Source organism: Camellia sinensis, chromosome 4 (assembly GCF_055761805.1).
Source record: "Camellia sinensis isolate YWXY chromosome 4, ASM5576180v1, whole genome shotgun sequence".
NCBI classification, from domain to species: domain Eukaryota; kingdom Viridiplantae; phylum Streptophyta; class Magnoliopsida; order Ericales; family Theaceae; genus Camellia; species Camellia sinensis.
The window spans coordinates 185,431,796-185,454,510 of record NC_138964.1 but is presented as its reverse complement, the minus strand read 5'-3'; the positions used below and the strand labels follow the sequence as shown (position 1 = coordinate 185,454,510).

At 36.1% G+C, this 22,715-nt stretch overlaps 2 protein-coding genes and 1 pseudogene across 3 annotated transcripts in view; all 3 read right to left on the bottom strand.

Annotated features, from left to right (window-relative positions):
- The window catches only part of LOC114294512 (uncharacterized), a 42,924-nt gene extending 35,568 nt beyond the window's left edge, over window positions 1-7,356 (bottom strand). Inside the window, exons 1-4 of the mRNA XM_028238646.2 lie at window positions 6,988-7,356; window positions 6,075-6,880; window positions 5,017-5,142; window positions 4,846-4,931 (exon numbers count right to left, since the gene is read on the bottom strand). Coding sequence (XP_028094447.2) covers window positions 4,846-4,931; window positions 5,017-5,142; window positions 6,075-6,880; window positions 6,988-7,045 — 1,076 coding nt within the window. The 5' untranslated portion in view covers window positions 7,046-7,356. The remainder of the gene's footprint in view (window positions 1-4,845; window positions 4,932-5,016; window positions 5,143-6,074; window positions 6,881-6,987) is intronic.
- On the bottom strand, window positions 234-1,452 carry LOC145789763 (actin pseudogene; annotated as a pseudogene). Its single transcript, XR_014328072.1, has one exon. The product of XR_014328072.1 is annotated as an actin pseudogene (transcript).
- Window positions 7,357-11,196: 3,840 nt separating the features above from the next.
- LOC114294491 (RNA demethylase ALKBH9B) lies at window positions 11,197-22,300 on the bottom strand. Its single transcript, XM_028238624.2, has 6 exons — window positions 21,825-22,300; window positions 20,427-21,053; window positions 13,169-13,254; window positions 12,735-13,045; window positions 12,489-12,560; window positions 11,197-11,984 (listed from the first exon to the last, which is right to left on the bottom strand). The coding sequence occupies exons 1-6, from the start codon at window positions 21,994-21,996 to the stop codon at window positions 11,687-11,689; spliced, it is 1,566 nt and encodes a 521-aa protein (XP_028094425.2). The 5' UTR covers window positions 21,997-22,300; the 3' UTR covers window positions 11,197-11,686.
- Window positions 22,301-22,715: the final 415 nt, after the last annotated feature.

The following is a 22,715-nucleotide window of genomic DNA, read 5'->3' as shown; positions in this document are numbered from 1 at the left end:
GCATTACCCATCAAGCAAAGCTTAATAACTTGGCTAGCCCTAAATTGAACCAGACCCTAGCTCAAAGAATAATTAGATTGAAAAGAAACTCATAATTCTTAAAGAAATTCTCAAGAAAATTAAATCATATGTGATACAAAACATAAAATATCCCAAGCCCTCTTCCTTTTGGTAAGCAAGGTTCTTTTACAAGATTAAGAAAAATGTTCAACAAAATAGGGTGAACATGTTAGAATTTACCATAAACCTACCACCACTACCACCTCACCTACTCCACTAAACCTAACCCACTATACCACTACCACCTCCACTTCACCTACTCTCCACCTACTCCCAAACACACTCCTATATAATAGGAATCCTTGTAATTGTAATAAACACTACATCAACATATATCAATCAATAATACATAAATTTTTACATAGTATCAGAGCAAGGTTAAGACCTAAGTATTTTTCGCTTCACCGGCGGGCGGCAACCTCGCCTTGGCCACCCGCCGGACCTCAACCTATTCCGCCCGTCAAGATCAACTTCACATCAAGCTTCAACAAAGAAAGGACCAGATCTTCTTGTTGCAGTATTGCTCTTTGATTTGCCCGGACTACAGTTTCTGCAGCATCCAACGATACATCCACCTCCCACTGTGTCTCCTATATTCTGTCGACATTATTCTGTCGATATTTTACAAGATTTCAGGTTGGTTTGTTTTTTTTTTTGCTATTACAAAACTCAACCAACCATAAGACTCTGAAAGCAACTTTTAAGCCCTTTCACAAGGGATGGTGGAACCCAAGATCATCCATGAGGTAGGTATCTTCCGATACGATATGATTCCAGTCACGAAACTGTGCTACTCCAGGACTGCAAAGTCTTTCCTGTGCTGAGGCATAACTTCCATTTTCAACCAACGATTGAAAAAGGTTCCAGACACCTCTCTCTTTCTCTCAGGAGGGGCCACCACTTTGATCTTCATGCTGCTAGGAGCCAGGGCAGTGATTTCCTTACTCATCCGGTCAGCAATTCCAGGGAACATAGTTGATCCACCACTAAGCACAATGTTTCCATAGAGATCCTTCCTGATATCGACATCACACTTCATAATGGAGTTGTAAGTGGTTTCATGGATTCCAGCCGTTTCCATTCCAATGAGTGATGGCTGGAAGAGAACTTCTGGGCAGCGGAATCTCTCTGCTCCAATAGTGATCACTTGCCCATCTGGCAATTCATAGCTTTTCTCCACTGAAGAGCTGCTCTTCTGCATACTCATCAACACATTATGCCAAGTATTCACCCTAGAATGGGTCCGACCCGACAACCCAACATTCAAATCCTCCGGCGCCGCCGTGTCCAGCACCCAAATCAAGCACGAACAGAACCCCTTCGTGATCTCCGAATCGCTGTCGGCTTTGAATCTCATTAGCCCCTTCGAATCCATCTTCACTTCCAACCACACCTGGGTCGTACAACCCTACACCTAGACACCTTCAATTCAAACCCACAAATCAACCCACTCCCTCTCTCTCTCTCCTATCTCTCCAGATGATGATTTTCTGTGGGCCTATCTTTCCAGAGCATTTTCTCAAATCCAATCAAGATTCTTTTCTCTCTCTCCCTTTACTTTTTCCACTCCCACCAAACATTATCATCGCCATTCCCTAACCCACATGGGCTTGTTCCCATCTTTTTATATCACCCATCATGCATCCCACTCACTGAAATATTAAAACTATATCACACAACCACCGCAATGGTGCTCTTCTGCTCTTTTGGTTTTCACCAAAGCAATGGGCCAGCTGTCCACTCCTGTTGCTCCACTTTCTTTATTTTTTTTTCTCTTTCTTTTTTATTTAAAAAAAAAAAAAAAAAAAAAAAATACAGATTTGCACAATACACTCATTTTATTCATATCGGGATCAACCCTGATCCACATTTTACACCCAAAAAAAAAAAAAAAAAAAAAAAACAACAACAAAAATACACAAAAATCACAACAACAACAAGCTTTGTTTTCTTTTCTGCAGACGGCCACCCACCGATCTACTCTGCCGCCGGTCTCTTCTTCTTGCCTCCGTCCTGGGCGGCCCTTGACGGTGTTGCCTCCGTGTTTCCCACTCCACTGGGCATGATCACTACTCCCTGCTCCTCCACTGCAGCATATGGCGGCCCTCCAAATCGGAACATCACGGTGGCCTTCCGCTTCAGCTCCTTGTTTTCCGCCTTTAGCACACTTATCTCTGCTCGCGCATCCTTATACATGCGTTGGAGCAGAGCCAGCTGGGAGTTTAACTGTTGCACCTCATTTGTCCTGCTCTGCAGCCGGTGCGACAAGTTTGTGACCGCCGTCATGGTTTCCACACATGACTTTAAAGTATACTGATTGGCCTCAATATCAGTTTGCACCGCCATTTTTTGCTCCACCGACCGCATCGGAAAGTTCAGCGGAGCAAACACAGAGGTGTTTGGTTGAGGTTCACTGGCCACCGCACCAGTTATTTCTCTTGTTGACTCGTTAAGGTCTGGAAAGAGAGTGAGCAGACCACGGGAAGACGAAGCCATTTTCTGGACAACAGAGTATTACAGAGTTTCTCTCTCAGCAAAGGAAGCGTTTTTTCAGAGGATTTTCAGAAGTTTTTTGTCTGCCTCAGCCTCAGCATCAGTCTTGGTTAAATAGCCGAGGCAGCCACGCGTATCGCGCGCCACTTGCCGACAAACGGGCACGCCAACCAAGGCACTCACGTGCCTCGCCATCATGTCCGGCACACCTTTTGATGAATTGGGCACGCCTTTTGATGGCACGCCTTTTTGAAAGATTGGGCACACCTTTTGAGGGTGCGACTTTTTAAGGGTCCGACAAGACTCTGTAAACTGTCCCGACATTGATTCCGGTTAGCTCCTTTATGGGTCCGACAAGACTCTGTAAACTGTCCCGACATTGATTCCGGTTAGCTCCTTTATGGGTCCGACAAGACTCTGTAAACTGTCCCGACATAGATTCCGGTTAGTTTCTACAAGGGTCCGACAAGACTCTGTAAACTGTCTCGACATTAATTCCGGTTAGTTTCTACAAGGGTCCAGCAAGACTCCGTAAACTGTCTTCTACAACGGTCCGACATGACCCCATAAACTGTCTTCTACAACAGTCCGACATGACCCCATAAACTGTCTTCTACAACAGTCCGACATGACCCCATAAACTGTCTTCTACAATGGTCCGACATGACCCCATAAACTGTCTTCTACATCGGTCTGACACCGCCATCCAGTGTCCTCTACACCGTTATGACACCCCCATACAGTGTCCTCTACAACGTTATGACACCACCATCCAGTGTCTTCACCAATGGTCTGACACGACCATACAGTGTCTCCTATCCTTTTTTATTTTTATGTATTTTCTTGTTTTGTTACTATCTCCAAACTCAAGTTGGTTAGTTCCTATCCCCCTTGAGTTTGCCGGGGACTGTTAGAATTTACCATAAACCTACCACCACTACCACCTCACCTACTCCACTAAACCTAACCCACTATACCACTACCACCTCCACTTCACCTACTCTCCACCTACTCCCAAACACACTCCTATATAATAGGAATCCTTGTAATTGTAATAAACACTACATCAACATATATCAATCAATAATACATAAATTTTTACAGAACAAAATAGGGGGAATTTCAAATAATCAATCAATAGAGTGCAAGTGAGAAAACTACACCATTTTCACACAGTTCTCACTATGCACTGAAAACATGGTAAAACATGTCTCACTTGCACTCCATTTTGATTTGTAATTTTTTTTCCCCCCATTTATCATATATTCACCCAAATAAACTCAATTTTAAAAATAAAATAAATTATCAATGAATATTAAAAACACATGAACAAAGTTTTAAAGGGCTAACTAGTAAATGGAGTTTACTATCATACGATAAAACGTTTTAAAAGTAAATATGTAACATGAAGCATTTTACCCCTTTGTGAAGCAAGGCATAAGCCTCAAGGCGTCCAGACATAAACATTTCAATTTTTAAATTTAGCAAATAAATAAAATATTTTAAAATAGTAAAGAGTTTAGAAAATTAAATACAAAAGTGTAAATACTTCTCTCCTCAAAGCATCGAATATTTCACTGCAATGAAGGAAACTCAGCCTCATCAAAAGTGATACCAGCACTCTTCATTTCACTTATTGAGCTTCTCACTTAGGGATGGTAAAAATAAAACAAAAACAAAAAAGAAAGTAACATTGATAGTTATTTATAAATTATGAAAGAAAAAAAGAAGGTATTCATAATAACAAAAAAAGAAAATAAATGACTTTAACTGAGCCTATTTTCTCTTCACCTTTCTATCTCACATCTTCTCCTCTCTATTTTATCATATTCAAAAATAAATTTAATACTTATTCTCAAAAAAAATTTCTTTTAACCAAAAATGACAGATACAAATAGCTCTTGGTAGAAATTCCTAATAGAGTTTTTCAATGATTTTTGGTGTCATTCCATGGAAATATTAAAATTTGATTTTCCAGTAATGTTTCATGTCAATTTGCTAGGAAATGAAAACGATTCAGTTATTTTGATACAAACAAAAAGAAATTTTGTTCCTTGGTCAAAACAACATGTCATTAACCAAAAAATCCCCAAAATTTAAAAGGAAAAAAAATGGAAGGAGATAAAATGAAACCAAAAATGAATGTTGAAGAACCGTGTTAATCAATAGATGATATTGCAGTTACAGAAGCATAAAGTAAAGTGGCAGTTGAATATATTACAAATTTTAAGGAACAATAAAAAGGAGCAAAGTTCAAATATTGTCGTTACTTTCACAGTCAAAAAATATTACCTCTCTTCCAACAGAGTGTCAATCAAAGGAAATAACCCTCTCTTAAAATCTGTCCCAAGAACATGCTTTAAGGCTACCAACAATTCCTGCATCCAACACGTATAAATTTAGAAACACTAGCAGGATGCAGGAGATGAGAAGGGGGAGGGGGAATCCAAGGCTTCTATTCACCTTTCGAATGGATACAGAGTCGGAACAGGTAATCAGTAGATTGACAATGCTTTTACAAATGCTTTCTTCATGTGGCCTGATATAATCAGAGAAGCTCTTCAAGAGGTAAGTTAAGAAAGAAACTGTCTGCAAAATAGCAGGAAAGGATATCAGTATCAAGTAAATAATTAATGCTTCAAACAATATCATTAAAGAAAACAAATCTGATTTAAACGAAACTGGTTCTTGTTCCGAGTACATAGTTTTCACTTCATCTTTTTTATTTTGTTGGGCAGATACCCATAATATTGTGTCAAATAACTACTCTGTTGCTTGCTCCTTCAGTCCACTGAGAAAGTGCAAACTTGTAAATAATTTCAACAGCCTCATCCACCTACCTCTCTTTCCCCTCTCCCTCTGTCTCACTACCTCTTCCTTCTTTTTTTCCCTTACTACTTCCAGATATTCATTCATCGTCTACCTACTGTTCATTCTTCTAAATATTCTCTCTCAACATTCCAAATTCCTCATTATAGAATTCAATAGGCTACAACATAAGCAGTGCCAGCAACTCGGTGCTCCCAATACTTCATTTTATAGTGATACAACAAAAATCTTACTAAACATGTATCAAGATGTTTAGTTCTCAATTCACTTGTCAACTTACTAGTCGTGTCAGCAGGAAAACTACAGTTAGTGTTGAAATATCTTCTTTTTTACAACTAAAACTACCAAATAAAATATTGCTTCCACTTGAAGGGGCAAAAACACAATATAATTATTGCTACCATGAACCAATGCAGCATATTCTGGTAAACCATACCAATAAAACTCCACAATTTGTTTTCTGTTATTTCAAATGCCTCGTTAATTTTCAAAGAGCACCCAGATAAAACATTCAGTTTCGTCTAGAATGAAATAACTTCCATTAATTTAAATAAACCATATATAGCATTAGCATACATAAGTAAGTCAAAGACCCATCACTTGTCGTAGCATTTTGGCCTAACATCAATGAATATGAGGTGTCTTCCAGATAATATTATTGGAGAATTACATGAAGAAAAGCAAACACTAACCTTAACTTGTGCACCCTTCAACTCAATGAATTGGCTTTTTAAATGAGGTGGAACCTTTTCAGGACCCGGAACAGATATAGCCGTAACCATCAATGGCAACAAATGAGGAATGTTAGTTTGGACAAGCCTGCTATACAACTGAAACAGAAACATAACCACCAGTGGAGTCTCTGTAATAATCTTGAAGGACCGAATACTGGGATTAAGTTGTCCAGCCCCAACATACACACTAGAAGGACCTACTTGGTCCGACACATCCATAAGCTTAGCATCTTCTCCTCCCATTGAACCAAATGTCGACGTCGACGCTGTAGAAGCCGACATCAAATTCGTCGTCGCCGATGCAGAAGCTGCTGCTGCTGCCGCAGAAGCCGCAGCACCCGGATTGTCAAAGAAATGGCTGACAGTTAATCTAAAATTCTGGTAAATTTTACATACGAAATCAAGAAAGGGCTGAACTTCGTTTTCAAGCGATGGTCTAAAGTTCCGAAGGATATCAAATATTATTCGAATACAAATTAACCCATTTTCTTCATTATCAGTAGTGATGACATGCATTGAGACCTTGATGAGTTCTTGAACAAAAGGACGAAGCACTTCGCTGTGAGGGAGACGATTGAGAATCTCCACAACGATGTTCCGGAGCTTGTGCTCTGGGTTGTCAACTAATTGCGGCTTTGTAATTTGATACAGAATCGCAGAGAAAGCCCGAAAGTAGCATTTTAGGAAATTCAAGTACTCCCCCGTATGAGTAACCTCCAAACTGTCCCGAACCTCCATTGCCATCTGAAGCCTCACCTGAATTGCTGTTTCAAATCACAAAAAAAACCAAACAAACATTAAGTTCATCCACAAACAGGTTCAGATATATATACATATATATATATAGAGAGAGAGAGAGAGAGAGAGATACGGAGGTCGGGTTCGATGAGATGGCGAGAGTGCTGCTCTAGATTCTGAACGGGACTCATGGCTGGTGGAGATTCCGAAACCCTAGCTTCACTGCTGGGTGAAATTGGAGGAATTTAAACTGGGATTTTTGATTTCTAGGGTTTTTCTTTACAATCTAGACTATGTATAGTGAATATCTGGGATGTGATTGAGGTGAAGAAGAGTATGGAAATTGATGAGTGAGTTTGAATATGTAAACTAGGGTTTGGGAAAGAGGACAGAGAATGAAGCAGTGATCAACCAAACACGAAACTGTTAGCTTAGGAATGCACGGTTGCTTTCCCTCTCCGAAGTAGTGCCTCTACGAGGGAGACTTGGGAGAACTAATGGTAAAGTTGGGACTTTGACGGTATATATATCTACAATCTTCAAAAAAATTGTCTTTAATAAAAAAAAAAAAATTTAATTTGTGTCAAAAAAAAAAAATTTAATCCGTCTACAATAAAAAAAAAAAAAATTTTAAATCAACTGTTTTTTGGGCTTTTATTAAACATTTTTTTTACATTTTTATATATATATATATATATATATATTTTTTTTGCTCGTCTAGTCAAAAATTTAATTCATCTAATATAAAAATAAAAAAAATAAAAAAATTGGGCCTTCACTATAATTTTTTTAGATTTTTATACTTTTTTTTTTGTCTAGTCAAAAAATTAATCCTTCTAATATAAAAATAAAATAAAAACATCTTTTATGGCCTTTACTAAACCTTTTTTATTTTTTCAGTCTAGTGGAGTAAATTTTAAAAGTATAACTTCTTTTAAAATTAGAAAAAAAAAATTAGGAAAAAATCAACTAAAAAAAACAAGGACAAATTACATTTTGTCCCCTTAAAATTTCACCAATTTCTTATTTTGGTCTTTTAAATTTAATTTTTCTCACTTTGACCCTTTATGTTTGCAATCCTTCAAACTTTGGCCTTTTAAGTTTAATTTTTTTCACTTTGACCCTTCATTTTGCAATCCATCCCACTTTGACCCTTCATATTTATAATTCTTCCCACTTTATTCCTAAACTAACTTCCATTCAAAAAAATTAACAGAATCTGCTATATCACTAACACATCAGTTCCATGTGTGATATAAAAAATTCACTAAAGATACAAAAAATAAAAAGTAAAAAACAAAAAAATTGAAATTGAAATTTTTTTAGTCTTTAGTGGACTTTTTTTTTTTAAATTTATTCATAAACATTATTACATTTTAGATACATCTATATTAGATACAGCTAAAAAAAATAAATAAATTTAGCTAAAAAAAGAAAAAAATTTACTAAAAACAAAGAAAAATAAAAATATACTGACTCAAACGCCTGTATTGTCAATTCTAAAATGAAAATTTTACTATTGTTTTTTTTTCTTCTTTTTAGTGAACTTTTTCCTTTTTTTAGTTAAATTTTGTTTTTATTTTTTTAGCTACATATAATCTAGATGCATCTATAATGTAATAATGTTTAGGAATAAATTTAAAAAAAGTTCACTAAAGACTAAAAAAAAAAATTCAATTTTTTTGTTTTTTATTTTTTATTTTTTGCATCTTTAGTAATTTTTTACATCACATATAGAGTTGACGTGTTAATGATGTGACAAATTCTGTTACTTTTTTTTATGGAACTTAGTCTATGAGTAAAGTGGAAAGATTGCAAACATGAAGAATCAAAGTAGGAAGGATTACAAACATGAAAGACCAAAGTGGGAAAAATCAAACTTAAAGGGTCAAAGTGGGAAGGATTATAAACATACAAGGTTAAAGTGAAAAAAAATCAAACTAACGGCCAAAGTGAGAAATGAGTGGAACTTTAGAGGGGCAAAGTGTAATTTACCCAAAAAAACAATGTCAGACAACTCTTAATAATAGGTAAGGGATAAGCATATTAGTTCCGATTAGAATCGTAAACGAGTCAAGTCGAGTTGAGCCAAATTTTTTTATGTTTAAATTTATTTATTAAGATTTTAATGTGTTCAAACCTAAGCTTGATGAAAATTTAAAGAACCAAATTCGAGTATGTTCATGAGCTCTAATGAGTTATAAGAAATTATAAATTCACACTTTGATTGTACAATTATAGTAAAACAAAAGTTAATATCTTACTAAAATAATAATATCTACCACCAATATTATTTAAATGTATTATTTATAATTAGCTATTATTTACGTATAAATAAATTTAGTTATTATTTACATTATTTAAATATACAAATAGTATATTTATCCTATTTTTTATACATATTTTTACATTATTTAATATGTAATAATATATTTATTCTATTATTTAAATAAATGTTAAACAAACAGCTAAGAGCCGTGCTAACGAATCAAGTTTTAATATGTTTTAATTTGTTTATTAAGATTTTAACAAGTTCAAACCCCAACAAAATAAAAATTTGACAAACCGAGTTCGAACGAGCGCTTATCAAACCAAATTCAAGTTTGTTCAATAACCATTATGTTCATTTGTAACCCTAATTTTGGTTTATACAGGAAAAAAATCAAATTATTATTTACTATTTTATGAAATTTGAAATCAAATTAAGTTATGAAAAATTTGTAATTAAATTGGACCGAATTATTAAAATACGGTTGCATTCAATTTAAAATCACGATTTTTTAAACATTATGATCATCACAAAATATTATTTACAATACAATCACATATTGGCTTTGCGAAATAAATAACTACTACAAGTGCAACTGCTCCAACACTTGAACTAGTCTACTAAGACAAATTAATAGTTTGAAATTGACAGTTGATGTGCATAAAATTGACCTGCAAGCAAAATTTTAAGTTAAAACAAGTGATAACAAATAGTTAAAAAAAAAATAAATAAATCCAAACAAACGATAACAAAATGAGATGTTTTATTTAGAATTAGTTCTATCACTATATAAAAATACACTTATAAGAGCAGAGGGTTGCAACTTAAGTTGATACTGATTGAAAAATTATCAATTTATCAAAATTAACATAATCTAACCCGTGCACCCCACTACTCATATCATTCTATTCGACAAAACTATTGCTATTTGCCCTAACCAAATTTCTTTGGACTCTTCTTTCTTTGTAACCCTCACCTCAAAATTTTAAAATTTATTATTATTATTATTATTTATTTGGACCCCCTACTTTGCTTCCAATTCTACCCTCATTGTATAAAACCCTAAACCTAGTTCCACTTCTGCTCCGACCCCACTGCCACCCCCTTTCTCCCATAGAGACTTTCACCTCCCAAATTGCTACCTCGCTGACCCTTCCCAACTCCCCTTTCCTTCACTCGTGACCCCAACTCCCACCCCACTACTCCCTACACACCGACTTCACCTAGAGAACGGTTGAAAGAAAGAGAGAGATTGACTAAAACAAATCAACAAGGAAAGAACGTGAAAGAGATCGATAGGAAAGTGGCTAGCAAAAGATGGCAAAAGGTAACACTTGGTGGCAACTTTGGCTGAATGGTAGGTTAAGGATAGGTTGAGAATGGATGGAGAGGGATTGGGATTGGGGTTGGGCAGGCACAAAGCAAGGGATGGGTAGAGAAAGGTGGCAGTTAGGGTGAGGTTAGAGTTTGGGAGAGTAGAAGGGATGGGTAGAGAAAGGTGGCAGTTAGGGTGAGGTTAGAGTTTGGGAGAGTAGAGATGAGAAGAAAATTGAAATTTTATAATGAGGAAAATTTGTAAAAAGAGAGAATACGAAAGGGTAAAAGTTTAAACAAGATTCCTAACCTGTCGCTGACTCTAATCCAAGTGGTAAAGGGGAACTCACAATTCACATGATAATACAATTGGGTTACTTGGCACATTATTTTTTCACAAAAACAAAAATGTTATCGTAGTGGCCAAAACATGAGGGATTACTAGTTCGACTCCCCTCCTCCTCGATGTACAAAAAATATCACAAATACTTGCACAGAAGATACAACTCTTTTATACATACATCTCATACATTTTTCAACATGCATACTCTCAAATTGACAAGGCCTCTAGTTCAATATGACGACTCCACAATAAGCTATTCATGCTCAATCAACAAATCCAAATTACAAGATCTAAACATTTGGCAACAAAAAACAATGTGGTCAAGCAAATGTTACAAGTTATAAAGTCTCCAGTAATGGCATTGAGCAGAGAAGAAGAAGAAGAAGTAGAAGAAGAAGAAGAAAGAACACTGGTGATTGTACAATTTTTATGCAGTGGTAAAAAATGCTTATACAAGCAAACAATTTATTGACATCACAGCAATGACATGAATCATTCAAACTAGTTGATCCAACCATAAATCAGTTGGCTAGGGCTAGATCTAACCATGCGTCCCTAGCCTTACAATCCATTCCCAACCCATCACAATGTGAAATCATGACTATATCCATCAAACAGTGCAAGCCTCACCAAGCTCCAACTTGCACCGATGATCATTCACATCCAACTCGATAAAAAACTAATCAATAATTCTCGCTTGTAGAATGAAACTCACATAGCAGTTGGGAAAACCTTATAAATGCAATAGAAAAAGGCACTAGCGCTTTTGACACTCGTAACGAATGAAACACAATATCAAACCCTCAAGTAGAAGACCACTTTATCAACTACCAAGCCCTCTGATGACCAGTCCAGAAGACAACAGACCAACAAGCTTGTGTTTAAATATCAACACTCACATACCCATCAACCGTCCAAATTCACACTGACTCTCCGCCTATTTGAAGGTCCCCGTTGAATCTGAAGAGAGACTTGAGGCTCCACATGGTAGTTTCCTCTCCCTGCTGATCCCCTTGCCTTGTCTCTGTTATTATCCTCTCTTCTGGCTACCTGCCTGCTCATAGAAAGCTTTGGTTTCAGTGGAGTCTGCCTTTTTGATCTGTTGGTTTCATAAGACAATGGCTGAAGTCCTTGCAAATCAGGTTCAGGAACAAATCCGATAGGCCATTTTGATTCATCCATTTTCCTGAAAGTAATTGATATCCTAGGAGCACATCGGACAGGGAAAATAGAAACCAAAAATAATCAGATTAGGTAAACAGAATGGCATATATAGTATGAGCAAACATGACTGAATGAAAAAAAACTCCATTTGGATCGCGGGATTAAAAAAAAGAAAAGAAAAGAAATGATTCCAATCTCTCATCTAGGCGAAAAAGGATAAGAAATTATTGTGCTTTCTCATCACGTTTGGATAAGTAAGAAAGCAGAGTACATGATATGGGGATACAAGTGAGATTTCTTTTCCCTCCTTAATATTTTAATGGGCAATCTCAGTATTATGAAAAATATACAACCAATCAGTTTGTTTCTCATGAAACCTATAAAATAAGATCTCTATCTCTCTCTCTCATTATCTCTCACCATTTCTCACTTAACTTATAACCAAACATGAGATAAGAGTTCTCTTTCTCTTCATTTCTAATCATTTCTCACCAAATCACTCCATCCAAATGGACTGTAAGTATCAGAAAAAGTTTCTCTGTACCTTTTAGTAGGAACTGCTGGCACACAATGCTTAGACACATCAGCACCATTTCCATTTAAAACAAGGACAGATCTGCATGAAAAAGGAAATAATAAGTCCATTTGAAAGAGAAAAAAAATTGATTTAACAGAGATAATTATTGAACTCTATAATTTCCAAGCAGGCATATTCAATCACCAATAAATATATGCAGCAGCTGGAAGTAAAGAGAGAATGCACGGAAGTTGATGGGCTCCACGTACTCACCCGACAGGCAGGGGAATTGCAATAGAACCACTGAACTCACCAGCACCCACGATCTTCAAGTTTGATCCAAATAATATATTACACTCGCTAAGAAATGAAACAGTGCAAAAGGGTCGAACAAAATCATGGTTGTCGATGTGCGGAGGTATGCAGTCCCCTTCTTCGTAAATGTTGACTATGCAACTGTCGGGCACACAAGATGGAGGAAGAACATGCCATGTGACTAGCCTCCTAATGATCACCTTAAAAAGATGAGGTATAGGATCTACATTTTCATTCGGAAGGATGCCAGGTGGATTACCATTTTTATCCTGCGAGCAGAATATCGAATTTGTAAGTTTTTCTCAATCTGTTTTTATTTTCTTCTCTCATTCTAGAGCTGTCACTTAAGTATCTTCCACTATAAAGTGACTCGGAAACATAGAGAGACTTACTGGTGCATAATTATAGCAACAACCAAATTGAATAGTCACACGCCCCTTGCCCCTCATCCACTTTTGGGGTGCAGTGTAAGTGCGCTCTGTAAGAACAATACAAATAGGCAATGCTATGGTATTCAGCACAAATGTTTCCAACCAATACATGGAAGTTTGACGGATGAACAATATATAAAAAGCACTGGCATTCCCACAAAACAAACAAAGGGAAATTTCAACCCAATTCTACTTTGAAAAATAGGTTAATCTAAGATCATCAAAAGTTTAACTGTGTATCAAAATATATGCAGATGTATGAAATGTACAGGGTATTAATTATCGCTCATTTGTTATATGGAAAGCAACAATACACTACATCAATTATCTATGTCACTAGCCAACAATACATAAGCAGTATATTTATCAAAAGAAAAAGAAAAAAAATACAAAAGCAGTATATACATAAACTTTATAACTTAAAGCTACAATTCTTCCAAAATAGTAGGAAGCTTAATACGCTACGGATCTCCTACAAATAGGAGTAAATGATCAACAAATGAATCAATTTTGCATACACAGAAAATACAAATCGAAGAAGAAAGAAAGAAAAGAAAAAAAGAAAGAAAAGGAAAAAGATTTATTTCTAACTAATTTTCATGAGAATAGTGTTAAATAATTGTGAACTTTTGGGAACTATTATGGTTGTTTAAGCAGTTCTATAACCAAAGCATCTAGGATGATTTACTCATCATTCTGGGCAACTTGACAGACATATATTTCCACAGGCTGCCTTCCAAGTTTGTTAATTTGAACCATCATATCCTACACAGATTTAACTAAGCAAAGTAGTGGTTAAAATGTTGGCCATTGTAGACTTCAAAATGTTGAAGCATTTTCTCACAAAAGGACGTCTACATCACCAATAGTGATGGTTTTGTCCCCAACACCAGAGACTTTTTTGGGATTTAGCTAAAACAGCTGCTTTTTTGGCGAAATAAGCCAAAAAACCAAAAGATCTGCTTGTTATCAGCTATAAAAAAGATAGAAAGCAACTCTAACCTTTTCATTTACAAAAAATTCTAATTTTTCAGCAACTTCCCAAACACAATAGCTTTTTTAGCTTCTAAAAAAGCCAATGCCAATATTCAATCTAAATGGGTAATAAGCCCAACCCACCCCTAGTAGAAACAATTTGGGAGGGGGCTTAACTACGGTAAGGGCGGGTTTGGGAAGAAGGATTACTCATGCGTGTGCTAGAGTAATTGCTGATAAGTAATATTAGTTTTTTGTTCTTCTTGATAAGTAATATTATTTCACCAGATATTCCTACTTACTTGACAATTATCAAAATTACTATTCCATATAAGATGCAATTTGGGATATCTAATGGAAATCGTACCCTCATCCCAATCTGTATTGCCTCTATCCCTTGCAATCACTGCTAACATCATCTCTCTCCTTCCTCCCTTTTCCAAGCTCACAGAAGATTTGAATCACATGAAACATCACTCTCCCCCACTTTCTATCTCTCACAAAAACAGAGGCTGATGGCAAGAGATCCACTACAATTTGGGTTTTTTTCTTTGCATAGTTTAACGGGTTTTGCTTAAGAGTATACAACATCATGGTTAAAATCTTCAAGAATGAGCATTTTCTTGATGTTTGGTATGTTCAATTATTAAACTTGATTTAGAGAATGGTTGAGAAGTTTCTAAAAATTTGCCACGAAACTTTGTTACTGCATTATTCCATCTTATAAAATCTTTAGACAATTGGTATCTGTAGGTAGTTTATTTTTCTTTTCCTTATAACCAACACCCCCCCCCCCCCTTCCTTTTTTTTTTCCCTATTGCATTTGACAGATTAATGTATAGTTCATTTTCAGATCCTTGTATTTTAGGAAATTTCGCGTTTTTCTTCAATTTAGATAATGAATTTTCCACTCTCTAACTAAATATCCAATTTTTCCTGCATAAGCCACAATCTAAATGAAAATCCAAATCAAATCCCTACACCACGATCCAAATCCATCCATATGGAACTTGACAAAATAAGAATGCAACCAAATCAACCATAAATCTTGTATTTTGCAAGAGAAGCTATAATAAAAATAGTAAAAAATGACAAACAAACTAACAAAACAACTTCAAATTTGATTCAATGGGATTCATTAATTCATTCTAAGTAAAATAATATGTCTTACCTATACCAAACATGTATAGAATAACAAACCTCTCTTACACTCAAAAGTAGGCAAAGTTAATAGTTAGACATATCACAATTTGAACATAAATTCCTTTGATCCTCAATAAAAAAACAACCCAGTGCATGCGGCTCCCACTGTTGTGAGATCTAGGGAGGGTCATATGTATGCAATTTTACCCCTACATTCAAAGGTGTTGTTCCCATGTTTCAAACTCATGACACCAAAGGCATTGTGGAACAATTGATGCAGAATGTGATATGGAGATTTTATTTATTTGTAATTTTATATTTATGGTTATTTATTTTGTATTGATAGTTTAATAAGATCTTAGTGTGAGCAAGGAGCGCCGCATCGACGCCTGGGTGCGGTGAAAAATGGGCAAAGATTTTCGCGTTTTTCCGGACGAACGCGGGTAAAAAAGTTAGTCCAAGACAATAGGTTTAGGGTAGCCACTTGGAATATAGGAACCTTAACTAGTAAGATAATAAAGTTGGTAGATGTTATGATTAGGAGGAGAGTTAGTATAACTTGCGTACAAGAAACTAAGTGGACGGGTGAGAAAGCTAGGAAATTTGAGGATACCGGTTTTAAACTGTATTATAGTGGTAAGGATAGACGCAGGAATGGGTTAGGAATCTTAATTGCCAAGGGTCTTGTGGAGAATGTAGTGGCGACTATTAGAAAAGGAGATAGGATTATGTTAGTTAAACTAGTTATTGGAGGGAATATAATGAACGTTATTAGTGCATACGCCCCTCAAGTAGGATTAGATGATCAGATGATCAGACTAAGATGGATTTTTAGGAGCAAATGGATGAGATCTTACAAGAAATACTCGTAGAAGAGAACCTGGTTATAAGTAGAGATTTTAAAGGCCATGTAGGCATAGATAAACTAAGCTATGAAATGGTGCATGGTGAATACGGTTTTGGTTACAGAAATGAGGTTGGAGAGAGTATCTTAGATTTTGCATTGGCTTCTGATCTGGTGGTGGCCAATACTATGTATAAGAAGTGGGAGGAACATTTATTAACTTTTAAGAGTGGGTCAGTTAAGAGCCAAATAGATTACTTCTTAGTGAGAAAAGTGGGCTGCCTGAAATGCAATGATTGTAAAGTGATTCCTGGAGAGAGCCTGACTTCTTAACATAGGATTTTGGTACTAGATTTATGTTTTAGAGGGCAATACCAAGCTAGGAAAGATGGTGGGTGTCGTAAGACAAGATGGTGGGATCTAAAAGGGGATAAATTAGAAATATTTAAGAATAGAATGGATAAGGAAGGCACTTGGGACTTGGAAGATGATGCTAACACTATATGGAACTCGATGGCTAATTGTATAAGGAGAATCTCAAGGGAAGTGCTTGGAGAGTCGAAAGGAATGGGACCTAGCTCCAGGGAAACTTGGTGGTGGAGGGAAAAGGTTCAAGCGGTAGTTAAGGCAAAAAGAGAGTGCTTTAAAAAGTGGCAAAAGGATAGAATTAAGAAAAACCTTCAGAGCTATAGATTGGCTAATAAGGAGGTCAAGAAAATAGTGAGAGAGGCTAAGTTGAAAGCTCATGATGACCTATACACTAGACTAGATAGTAAGGAGGGAGAGAAGAGAGTATACAAACTTGCTAAGATACGGGAGAGGAAAACAAGGGATTTTAATCAAGTTAAGTACATCAAGAGTGAAGATTCTAAGGTATTGGTGAGGGATGAAGAGATTAAGAAAAGATGGAAGAACTATTTTGAGAAACTATTGAATGAGGAATATGGAAGTACGGCAATAAGGGAAGAAATATCCAGTAATAAGATAAACCAAAAGTAGAGGTTCTATCGCAAGATTAGGAACTTTGAAGTGGAGATTGCACTTAAGAAAATGAAATCAAATAAGGCTTTAGGACCAGATGATATCCCTATTGAAGCTTGGAAGTGTTTGGGTAAAAAGGGGGTTACTTGGTTGACTACGTTGTTTAGCAAAATTTTGTTGACTAGGAACATGCCAGATGAGTGGAGAAAGAGTATTTTAATACCAATTTATAAGAATAAAGGAGATGTCCAGAATTGCAACAACTATAGAGGAATCAAGCTAATGTGTCATATAATGAAAGTATGGGAGAAGGTTATAGAACGCCGATTGCAAGATATGACAAAAGTGTCAGAGAATCAATTTGGGTTTATGTCTAGCAGGTTAACAATGGAAGCAATTGAGGAGAGTAATAGAAAAGTATAGAGAAAAGAAAAAAGACATTCATATAGTATTTATCGACCTTGAGAATATGATAGAGTATCCCGGGATATAATATGGTGGGTGTTAGCGAAGAAAGGGGTGACAAAATGTTACATTGATATGATTAGGGACATATATGAAAGGGTGGTGACCATTATTAGATCGCTTGCTAGAGAGACAAATGAATTTCCTATCACTGTAGAGCTACACCAAAGATCTACCTTAAGTCCTTATCTTTTTACTTTAGTTATGGATGAGTTGACGAGAACTATCCAAGATGACGTGCCATGGTGTATGCTTTTTGCAGACGATATAGTGCTAGTGGATGAGACTGGAGAAGGAATTAATACAAAGTTGGAGATTTGGAGAAAAGCCCTTGAATCTAAAGGATTCCGGATAAACAGAACTAAGACAGAGTACATGGAGCGTAAATTTAGTAACAGTAACAATGAAAGCAAAGAAGAAGTGAAGATTGAGAACTAAGAACTGCCTAAGAGTGAACATTGCCGTTATTTAGGGTCGATTATTACAGCAGCAGGGGAGATTGATGAGAATGTGGCCCATAGGATTAAGACGGGATGGTGTAAGTGGAGAAGTGCTTCTGGGGTACAATGCGATAAACGAATACCTACTAGACTTAAAGGTAAGTTCTATAGAACGGCTATTAGACCAACGATGTTGTATGAGACGGAGTGTTAGGCAACCAAGAAACAACATGTAGATAAGATGAGCGTGGCTGAGATAAGAATGTTAAGGTGAATGTGTGACAAGACTAGACAAGATAGAATTAGGAATGAGTGTATTCGGAAATGGGTAGGAGTAGCACCGATAGAAAATAAGTTGAGAAAGAATCGATTGAGATAGTTTGGTCATATTCAACGTAGACCAACACAGACAGTAATGAAGAGATGCGATACTGTAACAGTAGATGGAAGTGTTAGGGGACGGGGTAGGCCTAAATTAACGTTGGTTAACATTATAAATAGATATATGAATCTACTTAATTTGACTAACGACGTGGTTTTTGATAAGGCCGCGTGGAGAAGAATGATTCATATAGTCAACCTCATTTGATGGGACTTAAGACTTGGTTTGGTTAGTTTAATAAGATCTTAGTATATTAACTTTCCTTATTTTATTAGGGATTAGGTTTCCAAGTTAATTTCCCATTTTTAATTAGGGTTTCCTATGTTGCTTCTATATAAGGCTTTAGGTAATAGTTTTAGGTTAGCTTTGAATTATTGATATTGAGTTAAGGTTGTGGCCATTTTTGTGTGTTAGGGTTGTGACCCTTGTTCTCCTTCTTTCTCTATTATTATTACTCTACATATTTTTTATCTTCTCTTTTGGATCAATTCCCCATTTATTCTGGTTTTGCGATCAATTAAATTGTTGAGCAGATTTCTTCTACATCAATTGGTATTAGAGCCCAACTTTGATCCGCCTTTCTCTGTTCACTTAGTGTGGTTGCCTTCTTCATACGGCTTCATCGATTTGAACCAAAATCATTATTTAAAATATATATTTCTATATATTCGCATTAACCATGTTCACCCCCGAGTTAAAATCCAAATTTGAGGCCCTATGTCAAGAACACCAAGAGATGAAGAAAGATGTGCAAGAGATGCAGAAACAAATGACTCAGCTGAAAGCAACTTTGAACAAATTGTTAGTCTATTTTTTTGGAGAAACTTCATAAATTCTTCAAGGGGATTGTGAAGATCACATGGAAGTTATTGATCTAGCAATTCCAAAGTACGAGAAACCTAATATTATTTTGGAAGAACTTTCAGAAGTCCAAGAAGCCGAAACTAAAAGGCAAGAAAATATCATGCAGAATATGATTTCACCAAAGGAGGAGCTTCCTAGTGACCCATCACCAACTAATTTTTTGATCAGGTTAGACAATATTGATTTTATTGGCATTGAATTTTTTTTTTTTTTTTTTCCGAATTCAGTCTGTGTTTGGTGGACCTCATCAACAACTTGAAGACCAAGAAAAATTGGACTAAAGAAGAGCTTCAATTGCAGAAAGAAATCAAAGAGCCAACCTACTAGAAATATTTGATTCTATGGCATGGACAAGTTCAATACTTAAAAGGAAAACTCGAGGACGAGTTATTTTTTTCAGTCAGTGAGCATGATGCGTAATGTGATATGGAGATTTTATTATTTGTAATTTTATATTTATGTTTATTTATTTATTATTGATAGTTTAATTAAGATCTTAGTATATTTAGTTTACTTATTTTATTTCCAAATAATGTTACGATTTAATTTCCTACTTTTAATTAGGTTTCCTATGTTGTCTATATATATGGCTTTATGTAGTAGTCCTAGGTTAACTTTGAATTATTGATATTGAGTTAGGGTTGTGGCCATTTTTGTGTGTTAGGGTTTGTAACCCTTGTTCTCCTTTCCTTCTCTATTCTTTTTCTACTCCATATTTTTTATCTTCTTTTTTCAATCAATTGTCCATTTATTCTAGTTTTGTGATCAATCAAATTGTTGAACAGATTTGCATCAACAACCTTACCACTGCATCAAGGCCGGCCTCTTCCTTGACATTTTGAATAATAGTTATATATTAATCCCCCAAACTATGACAAAAATAATTAACTTTGATCGTAAAGTTTATTTTACGATAACCTTTGAAGTACAACAAACAGACATTGTACATCACAAAGAACCTTGTCTATTCTTAATTGAGCAAGCCACCCACAATCCAAAGTCTGGACCAACAACTGATTGGCATAGGGGGAAAAAATACAAAAAACAAAAATAGACGAAACTAAAAGCATTTGACCAGCATTACATCAGAATTTGATGGACTAGCAGTGGGTTGAATTGACTGACCTTTCAATTCACCTTTCTTTCCCCTCTCCTGCAATGAGTACACAAAATCAACGATCCTCTTCTGCTCTGCAGCACTGAAAACACCAGTGTGAAGCTCCAATCCCTCCAGAATGTTAACAATCTTTCCCTTAAATCTCTCCAAGCAAATAAAATCCTTCTTCCTCTTCACATTGCTGAACCGAATATACTCCCTCTGCTCTCTTGACAACTCGGGCTTCTGCTGAACCTTCACAGCCACTGTTGCCTCTCCTAACTGAGCATACCTATTAACTGACTGACCATTTACTTCGTTCTCTTCCTCCTCCTCCTCAAGTTCATCTTCCTGAGCCATATCAGCCCAAGACATTCGCACCCTTGGGCTCCCACTGGTCACCACCGCCGAGCCAACTGTTTCACTGCTCGAGGCCTCTGCAGCAGGGTCTGACCAACCACTTGCTTCATCTTTCCAACTCCCCAGGGAGTTCGTATCTGCAGTATCATTCAAATCTGCAGCATCCTTCCAACTACCAAGAGAATTTGTGTTGCAATTGTCATGGTTCTCATCAATTTCATTTAAATCCATATCTTTCGAAGTCAAAACTGCTGAATTCTCTTCTTGTTTTATCGGTTCCACATCTCCATCAATTTCTACAATTAACCCAACAAAAGATACCAATAATATAAACAACTGGAAAAATAAAAATAAAATCACCAAATAAAGCATGAAAGAAACATACACACTGGAAAATCTCGAATTGAGCACAGACATAGAATCAAGAGAGGGAAAAAAACAGAACTTGAGAGAACCCTGACATCAATTAAGTGCATATACATGCATATGATATATGTCTACAAAAATTCAAGGGTTTTGGAAACCTGAGTTGTTGAGGGATCGAATGGTGTCTTCTGTTGGATTAATTGTAGAAAATGATGGAGTGATGTGAAACCCATAAAACCAAATTCACAAAATAAAGCATGAACGAAACATGCACACTGGAAAATCTCGAATTGAACGCAACCAGATAATCAAGTGAGAATAAAAATAAAAATAAAAAATATAAAAAAAAACTGAACTTTAGACAACCCTGACATTAATTAACATAAAATTAAGTGCATATACATGCATATATGTATAGAAAAATTCGAAGGGTTTTGGAAACCTGGGCTCGAGGGATCGAATGGTGTCTTTTGTTGGGTTAATTGTAGAAAGTGATAATGATGTGTAGTAGAACCCATAAAAAAAATTGGGAGAAAAACAAACTAAATTCAACAAATAAAGCACAAAATATGGAATTGAACACAATCAGATAATCAAGAGAGAGAGAGAGAGAGAACCCTGACATGAATTAACATACAATTCACTGTGCATACACATGCATATACATATATATATATATATATATAAGGGTTTTAGAGAACCTGGGGCGAGGGATCGAATGCGATCGGAGAGAGTTTGAGTGCACTGGAGGCAGAGATCTGTGGAGAGAAAAGGAAGCCAGTTGGAGAGGAACTCGGAAGCGATTCGGAGATCGGTGGCGTTGTACTTGACTAGGAATGGATCGTCGGTTCGCGCTCCGAGGTTGTTGTCCATGGTTGGAGAGTTGAGTCAATTTGGAGAATCGATTTGCAGAGAAAGATGGAAAACGAAGAAGCAGAATTGGTGTATAGCGTTGATTCTTCTGATGATGCAAAGAAGAGGGAGAGAGGTTTTAGAGGAACAGTGTTTCGGGTGCCGATGTTAAATTACATCTCTCTCATTTAGTTGGTGTTACCTAGACCGTGTCAGGGTAGATTTGTGGCGGCCTGTTCCAACTGCCCAGCAATTCACTGCCCAATTTTTTTGGGATGCTGCTATCACTCCTGCTTTTTTGAACCTGAGGACAAAGGATAAAATTAAGGCCAAGTTTGTCAATACCAAAATAATTCATCTTTTTATCTTTTTATTTTTTTTTCATCACATCACCTCTCTATTTTTCTGCACATCTTTTCGTAAAAAGATAAAAAGTGCACTTATTTAGGTCATTCCAAACAACCCCTAAGTGAAGGATATAGAGAAAAAAAATAAAATAATGAGAGATATTTTTTTTTTTTTTATCCATACATTCTATCTGAGAGATTATTTAAGTCAACTGTTGAAAGTTGGTCGTAAAAATCATCTCTCATAGCTAGTTCATCTTCCCATTGATTATCTTGGTCATCTTCTCCCATTACTGGTGACTCATGAGAGACGCTATGCTGATATCTGGGATACTGACTTTCATCAACGAATGTTTCTTTGCTGAAGGGATATCCTTGGATAGCTAAGTTACA

Coding starts and splice junctions, on each gene's coding strand:
- LOC114294491 (XM_028238624.2), bottom strand. CDS start 21,996: ATGGACAACAACCTCGGAGCGCGAACCGACGATCCATTCCTAGTCAAG. Junction 13,255..20,426: donor AAAGAAAGGTGAATTGAAAG/GTCAGTCAATTC, acceptor TTGTTCTTACAG/AGCGCACTTACACTGCACCC. Junction 13,046..13,168: donor GTTGCTATAATTATGCACCA/GTAAGTCTCTCT, acceptor TTCTGCTCGCAG/GATAAAAATGGTAATCCACC.